The 8,608-nt window shown below is 42.7% G+C and overlaps 1 protein-coding gene across 1 annotated transcript in view; it reads left to right on the top strand.

The window, feature by feature from the left end:
- Nucleotides 1-395: 395 nt before the first annotated feature.
- LOC109932300 (exostosin-1-like) overlaps nt 396-8,608 on the top strand; it is a 229,096-nt gene continuing 220,883 nt past the window's right edge. Inside the window, exon 1 of the mRNA XM_048613270.1 lies at nt 396-1,833. Within this exon, the coding sequence (XP_048469227.1) occupies nt 890-1,833 (944 nt within the window). The 5' untranslated portion in view covers nt 396-889. The remainder of the gene's footprint in view (nt 1,834-8,608) is intronic.

The following is an 8,608-nucleotide window of genomic DNA, read 5'->3' as shown; positions in this document are numbered from 1 at the left end:
CGGACATGTCAGTCTTGAAGGCCAAATATGCAACGTGCAGCCAAAAAGACCCACGATCTTGATCCAACAATATTGTTGCCCCTGGAACCTAGCAGTTTGCTGTTGCGCTACTGTACATTAGAAGCTGCAAACGCGCACCGGGCTGCATCGCCCTCTACTCTCGGGACTGGGCTTTAAATATAATTCCTGCCCAATTTTTTTTAACACCTGACGCTCCCCACGTTCGGGACCCGGCGAAAGATTCAGCCAATTGGCACTGGAGGGCGGGGACTACAGATGATGGTCGGTGGTATTGGCCTATCGGAGGCTGGAATTGGCAAAGGAAGCCCAATCGGAGTGCATGGAACGCTGTGCGATTTGGCCAATGGGGTGGGCGTAGGCGGGGTGAGGGCGGGGGCGTGGCCTGGTTGGAATGTTGGTGGAGCCAAGGTTCGGAAATGGAATGTTTGGACACGGTTCCACCTGAGTCTCGGCGAGATGGATACAATCGGCGAGTGAGTCCGTCCCGGAGCCACTCCCACCCCCGGAGAGATATCGCTCTTCCCAGCCAGAGCCCGCAGCACCCGAGCCCCAGCGCCCGGAAAACCCCGACCAGCTCTTACAGCCACAGCCCCTTCCCTTGAACCCGCTTCAGCCGAAACGGGCAGCCAGTTGCAGTACATGCCCCCGGCTGCCCCATGCCAAACTGGGCTGCCCCTGCTCCGCGCCCGCCTTTGCTTCGGAACCGGGAGGATGCCTCTTCTGGCAGCGCCGGCGTCTGGAAGCGCTTGAGATCCGGGCTGTCAGGCTCCTCTTTGCTCCGTCAACACCATCCGCTCCGGGCGCCACCTCCTGCAGCCTTGTCCCCTTCAGTGTCTTGTTCCCGACGAGGGCGAATGGTCCCGGACACATGCAGGCCAGGAAGAAATACATCTCGATCGCATTCTGCGCTTGCTGGCTCTTGCTTTTCTACTTCGGGGGATCGCAGATCCGGCAGTTGAAGTTCCTGGCACGGAGGCAGAGCGAGGAGACGGTGATGGCGAGGAGGTGGCCGGCGTGGGACGACCAGGCGACGCTGAAAAGTTTCGCGGAGCAGCCGGGAGGAGCAGAGCTGGACGCTCGCCTGCGGGAGGCTCCAACAATGAAGAGAGAGAACAGGGAGATGGTGTACAAGGACAGCAGGTGTCGGATGGAGACCTGTTTTGACCTGTCTCTGTGCGAGAAGCGAGGCTTCCGAGTTTACATCTATCCCCAGGCTAAAGGAGATAAAGTTTCTGAAAGTTACCAAAAAATTCTCGCTTCCATCCAGGGCTCCCGGTATTACACTCCGGATCCACAGCAGGCCTGCTTGTTTGTCATGAGTATAGACACCTTAGACAGGGATCAGCTATCCTTACAATACATTCACGACGTGGACAGCAAAATCCAGAGTTTCCCCTTGTGGAATAACGGGAGGAACCACCTGATATTTAACCTCTACTCGGGAACGTGGCCTGACTACACCGAGAATCTGGGCTTTGACGTTGGGCAGGCCATGGTGGCCAAAGCGAGTTTTTACATGGAGAGTTACAGGCCACATTTTGACGTCTCCATCCCTTTGTTTTCCAGAGAACATCCTCAGAAGGGCGGGGGGAAAGGCTGGCTGCTCTACAATAACGTCCCACCTAGGAGAAAGTACCTGTTGGTCTTCAAAGGCAAGAGATACTTGACTGGAATCGGGTCAGATACCAGAAACGCCTTACATCACATCCACAATGGCAAGGATATTATCTCACTTACCACTTGTAAGCACGGGAAAGACTGGGAGAAGCACAAAGATAGCCGCTGTGACAGAGACAACCTGGAGTATGATAAGTAAGTGCAAAGCCTTCGTATACATTGTTTAATTCACTTTGGTGTAGAATTGAGTAAACTCCGAATAAGCGCTTGATATTTGAAGGAAAGGGTTTAATGGTCACGTTTTCTTACAGGTACGGGAAGTTATGTATTTCGGATGCCCGAACTTGAGCACTTTTAATCTTTGGGCAGACCATTTCTCAAAGTCCTAACCTCCTTTTGAATTGGGATAATCATGGATCAGTGTAACCGTGACTTACAAATTCACTAAAAATTATTCTCGATCGTACACAAGTGATATTCATTGTTGCAGGACAATGATGGGGCCGAGAGAGTGTATGGAAGATCTTTGCGAAACATTTTAAAGTTAGTATTTCTAGTTGGCCCTGATCGTTTGGTGGAACATTATAACTGCGAAATATATGAGAAAGTAAGAAGCCTGTGCTTCGTGTTGTAAATTGCTTTGGATGCAAGACCACAACTTTGTGCCCCACGTTGGGACTGACGGTCGAAGGGTTGCTAACACGCTGAATGACTTCGGTTCCTGTCTTAGGGGAGGACACTAACTCCTGATGGAGCCAGTTTAACAGCGTTTACGTTTTTGTTTTGTCAACTCCAGCACAGTTCCATTCTATGTGTAACCAGTGCTGGCAAACCTCAATGACAACTTGCTATAACATCCCCAAACGCTTTGATTTAAGCCCAGGGCCCAGATACAGAGATGATTTTAACATCGGGGCAGGCTTACGTGATAACTACAAAGACAGGACATTTAAAATTAGTTAACACCAAGCGGGAGAGTGACGGGCAATTCCAACCTAATCTTGGAAGAGGTCAGCAATAACTGATAGGATTGTCCTAACTGATTGGAGAGAATAATGGGCTTGTGGATTCTGGCCAACAGCAAGGTAAGAGTTTTGATGGCTATGATCTGCTATCTGAACTTTCATTTGATATGCAAACCCTGTGTGTTTTAAATTCTGTTGGATGGAATTTCATGGGAAGGGATTGTCTTATGCAAAAATCACCTTGCTTGTCTATGATAGATACTAGTATCAAAAGCAAGATTTCTGTTTAAAAGATCAAATACGTCAAAGGCTTTGACACTTTCACCTACAGTTACCTTTAGATGTTCAGTCCTGTGGAAATGATATTTAATCAAAATTGATCTATTCTCCTGAACTTTTCATTGCAAAATTATTGGTCAGCAATCCTTGCAGTACTCCTCATTGCAAATCTAGTGTTGTCTTTACAATTATTCTCTCTGATCATTTGGGTTTGTGAAGGGTCAGTGTTGTAAAGTGTATGTGGAGCTGTGGACAAGTGCCTTGTTAGTCAACTCACTGTGTGTTTTTCAAGATATCATTTGTCAAAGTGGTCAGCATTACAGTCAAGTTATCTTTTCTTTCATAATCTAACACTTGTTAGGACTGGTTTATTGATACTTATTCTTTGCCTCTGAATGCATTGTCTCATTATTCAAGCAACACTCACTCAAACATGACTTTACTTCAACTGTGACATTGGTGTTACATGACCAGAATCTGAGTTGACAGTTTCAAGAGGGCAACCCTACAACAGTCATGTTTTGAAACAATTAGGTCTGAATTTGGCCTGTGTGCAATCTACATCTGCGTGAGCGTATCTAATGCAATTTCGGGAAAAAGCTTGAGGTCAAAATCTATCAGCTGCTAATCAGTCTTTGCAGCCACATTGTTGCTGCTGATTAAGGTCAGAGGTTTTTCTGAGTATGAGGGATTTTAACTAATAGTCATGAGACACATGGTTCATTTAAGGTATTTTTGTCCCCTTGAATTTGCTCCGTTGCATTGAGTTTTGGTTGCAAGGCATTTATTGCTCACTTGCTGTGGATCTGATGTCCTGTGTAGGCCAGGCTAGGTAAGGATGGTAGATTACCTTCCCCAAAAGAGACTAACGAATGACATGGGTTTTTATAACAATCAACAGCAGTAACATGGTCATCGTTAGTCCAAGAATTTATTCCAGATATTTTAAATTGAATTCCAGTCTCAACACATGCATTGTGGGATTTGAACACCAGTCCCTCTAGTATTAGCCTTTGATTCTGATTTCTCCTCAGTGGCATTATCATTGTACTACTGCCTGTCTGTCAATTGACCTGTTACAAATGGTTGGCCATTTGACCCTTCAAGCCTGTTCTGCCATTCTGTGATTGTGGCTGATCTGTTTTTGTACCAAATTCCACTTTCCCATCAATCCATGAAGTGCTTTGATTCCCTTTGTTATCTCACTAAAATGGCCATTCTTCAGTTTGGGCTCACATTGTGAGCAGACATTCAACTATGGTAGGCAGTGCAATTGAGCTTGAGTCTCAGGAGGAACCCTTGCTGACTTCCTTTATGTTCTTTGCCTAGTGTGTCCCCTTAGGATCTTCATTGCATGTCTACCACCTTTGAGACTGAGAATAGCCAGCTCATCTCAGGAATGAAAGTATACAACTTTCCAGCATTTGTATCCATGAGATTGACAGTGGGGATTAAAAGGTTAAATCATGAGGCACAAGATGAAAGGATTAAGCACTCACTCCCTTGAGTGTAGAAGGCTAAGTGGCAATCTTGTTAAAGTGTTCAAGGTAATTAAGGGAGCTGAGCGGGAAGGTAGAGAGAATATGTGTGCCCTGATGGGAGTGGGATGGGTGATGTCAAGAAGCAATTGTTCACACAAAAGAAATCAGGAACTCTGTCTCTGAAAAAGTTTTGGATGGTACCTCTGAGATCTCTGACCTTTGGTTCGTTGAGGGTATAGGAATAAGCAGCAAAGATTATTGACAAGTTTTGAGATACAGCTCAGCCATGATTTAATTGAATCAAGCTTGAAGGGTTAAATGGCCTGTTCCAATTTCTGTGCACAAGACTATGTTGTGCATTTATTCTCTCTCCTTTTAGGAGAAGCTTTGCCTGTTCATTTTGCTGCTGAAACTGGCAGCAAGCTGTCATATATGGTCATTTATAGTGTGTTAATGTACACCACTCAGGGACTCTTGATATCGCTGATATTACTGTCAATTACTGTGCAACAGTAAATTTTCATTTTCTAGCAAGGGGCAACTGTTATCAATTACATTAACTGTCTTGTTCTGTGGTACCATAAATATGCCTGTAATTTTTCTTTGATTTCCAGGAATTTCAAAGCAAAACTGTCGACCCACACTTGAGATTGTGACTATAATTATTCATCATTTGTTAATTACAGGAACATGTTTACAGATTAGTACTCAATGTTTCAACAGCTCGGTGTGGCTCCATAGAAATTCTATGAAGTAATCTAAATTAATCTCTTAATGATTGTTTCACTGCGTGTAAATTATGCAGGATTATTATCAGTGTTGGAATTGGTAAATCATATTCCCATTGTCTAATTCAAACGCATGATTTTAGGAAAAGTGAAGGAACCTTAATGTTTAGAGGTACAGCTCACTAAACGTAACAATCTAAGTTGGCAAGGTCAGCAACATAGAATACAAAGCAGAATTTTCAAAACCTAGGTTAAAATTTTAGGCTTATGAATGCAGTAGTGTACTGATATGTCAAGTATTCAATATGCTGGAAAGGATGTGCATTGCCTTCCATAGTAGTACAGGGTGGAGAAAGAGATACAGATCCCACACATCAAAAGGCTTGTAGTTCGTACAGGGTTACTAATGCCAGAGACTTAAAAACCAGACATCTAAATAGCCAGGTGTGGCTATTAGAAGTGCAAACCGCAAAATGTAATCAGTTATGTGATACGTTGCGTTTGTACTGAGGGAGTGCTGCATTGTTGAAGGCACTGTGTATTTTGAGATACTTAGGATAGAAAGGGGTGTGATAATTTATCAACTAACTCAACTTTGAGAGGACAGAACTTGTGTCCACATTGAAGTATATAAAACAAAGTAGCGAAGAGATACCACAGGCATAAATACATAATCATTAAAGGACAAATGTGACAGCTAAATGTGATCTCAATGTAGAACAAGGACAATAGAACAAATCAAGGGAAATTATACCATTAAACTTAAAATCAGTGATGAGAAAAGCAATGAGATCCTTAAACAAAGGTATAATAGAAAATCATCTGGAAGCTGATAAAGTAATGAGTAGTTAGTGCAGATTCCAAAAGAGCTGGTCATGCTGAACGATGAGCGTATTTAGATTTCCAAAAAAACTCGGGTAAGTTATTACATAAACTTATGAGTAAGGCTAGAACATTTGGAATTGGGGACAAATAGCAGAATGGATAGCAAGTCGGCTATACAACAAAATGGGCAGTAGGTTTTAAAGCTGGATTTTTAGATTAGCAAATGACAAGATGTGATACCACTTTTGTTCCTCATTTGCACGTACTTTTGATTCTAGGTCCAAAATTATTCAATTTAATAATATTGAAATGATATCAAATGAGGGATGACGCCATCAAGCATGACTGATGGGGACACTCCTTTTACCCCATGCCATTGACCTATTATCGGGTTTGATAATTAACCTATTTGGCCATTGTGTGGATGCACAGTCCATGACCATCAGGTTTTGGAGTGAAACTCCAGCTTGGAGCTTGTGGCTCAGAGGCAAGACCACCCCACCTCTCAAAACAGGGATGCAGGTTAATGAAGTCAATTTATAGATCAAGCGAGAAAGACACGAAGGTTCATTTCCAGAAGAATAGAAGTGAGCGACACAAGTTCTCTTTAGGACCTTGTTAGACCACGTGTGGAATATATTGAACACTTGTGGTCCCTGTAGCATAAAAAACGGAAAGCAGAACAGGGTCAGTGTGGAAAGGATTTTCTAGTTGATTCTAGTATTGAGAGGCAATATCTATCAGGAAAAACTGAATAGTTGAGGGCTTTTTTCCTGTACAATTGAGCAGACTGAGAGATGACCTGATGGAGCTCTTCAGGATTGAGATTGTTTTCTAAGGAAGAGTTAAAGATATTTCTGTTTGCAAACACAACCCAAAAAACTAGGAAATCGCTAATAAAGCCATGAAAAAATTCATGACAAACCTTCTTTACAAAGTGAATGATTAAAATGTGGAACTCACTACAATGAGAAATTGAAGCAAATGGCCTAAGTACATTCAAGCACATGTTAGTATAGTACGTGAAGGGAAAGGAATGTAAAAATGCAAAGAGGGCTAGATGAAGACGAGCCTGAGGAAGCTCACATGAAACATGACCATGGCCTTTATGAATATAGTCTTAATTTACTGATTAATTTGGTGGGTGAGGACGAGCCAATCTCACTATTTTGTAGAAGGATTGTCATCTTAATGGCCTGGCGAGTATTCATTTTCCTTAAAGAAATCATATCCTGATCATTACTGTTTGTGGGATCTTTCTATTTGCAAATTGGTTGCCGTGTTTCCTATTTTGCAATCATATGGACATGTCAAAAAATGTTAATTGACTGTGATGCACTTCCAGATATACTGAGATCATGAAAGGTATCTCATCATATCCAATTCTTTATTTTTAGTTTGCCTTTCAGTGCTGCTGTCAGAGGCAAGTATGGATAGGGTCGAGTGTGTCACAGGACCCATTGGGACCAAGATGAATCTTTTGACTTATTTAATGTTGTCAGTGCCTTCCCTAATGTCCGGAATGGCTTGGTGGTGTTGTTGCTAATCTGTTAATCCAGAGATCCAGACAATGTTCTGGGGACCTGGGTTCAAATCCTGCCATGGCAAATATCTGGAATTGAAGAGTCCAATGATGACCATGACCAATTGTCAGGGGAAAAACCCATCTGGTTCACTAATGTCATTCGGGAAGGAAATCTGCCATCCTGACCTGGTCTGGCCTACATGTGACTCCAGGCCCACAGAAATCTGGTTGACTCTTAATTGGACTCTTAATTGCCCTCTTAATTAGAGGTGGGCAATAAATGCTGTCCTAACCAGGAATACCCACATCCCATGAATGAATAAAAAGAAATTAACTTGTCACCCAAAGGATGGTATTAAATGGTAGGTCTCCGTCAAATGATCCACTGTCACTCTAGTTTGCTTGTACCCTAGCTTGCACTGTACCTGTTTGCCTGTCATTCCTGTACTGTATTACTTGCATTGCTCCTGGCCCAGCACCAACTCCATTTTAAAATTCTAATCCTTGTTTTCAAATTGCTCCTGGTTTCATTCCTCTTTATCTCTGCTAGTTTTCAAGCCTACAGTCTCAGAATCCCAGCAGTCCTTTATTTCTGGCCTTTTGGTTCACCTTGGTTTTAATTAACTTGTGGTCGCCATGACCCTAACTGCTTCAACTCCAAATTCAGGAAATCCATCTTGACCTTTCTCTCCTTTTTAAAGATGCTCCTCACTGCCTACATCTTAAGCCAATCTTTTGGTCCACCTCTTCTAATATCTCCTGATGTGGCTTTTCAAATTTTGAAAATATTCCGACATGTCACATTTGGATGTTTTACTGCAATAAAACGTTATCAAAATTTGCGATGTTGCTGTGGTTATATATTTTACTGAAAGTTGAGCCTGCAACCTTCTGATTCAGGAACAAGTGGCTGTGCCAAGCTGACATGTACAATACTCCTCGCAATACTTTCTTCACTTCTGAAGGATGTGCTAAGCTGGATGCTTTTAACACCATTTAAGGAGCTAAATAAGCTCTCAACTCAATGTGTGCTACTTGCAGCAAATTGCAAGATGGAAAATATGTACAAAGTTCCTTAAATAATGTGATCTCAGCAAAAAGGATATATGTAAACATCATGGCAATTTTTGCTTTGAGCTGAAGCAGAAGAGGCTGTATGCTTGAAAA

This window comes from Rhincodon typus, chromosome 27 (assembly GCF_021869965.1).
Source record: "Rhincodon typus isolate 14 chromosome 27, sRhiTyp1.1, whole genome shotgun sequence".
NCBI lineage: Eukaryota > Metazoa > Chordata > Chondrichthyes > Orectolobiformes > Rhincodontidae > Rhincodon > Rhincodon typus.
Note: the sequence above shows the minus strand (reverse complement) of the source record. Positions and strands in the feature narration are given on the sequence as shown.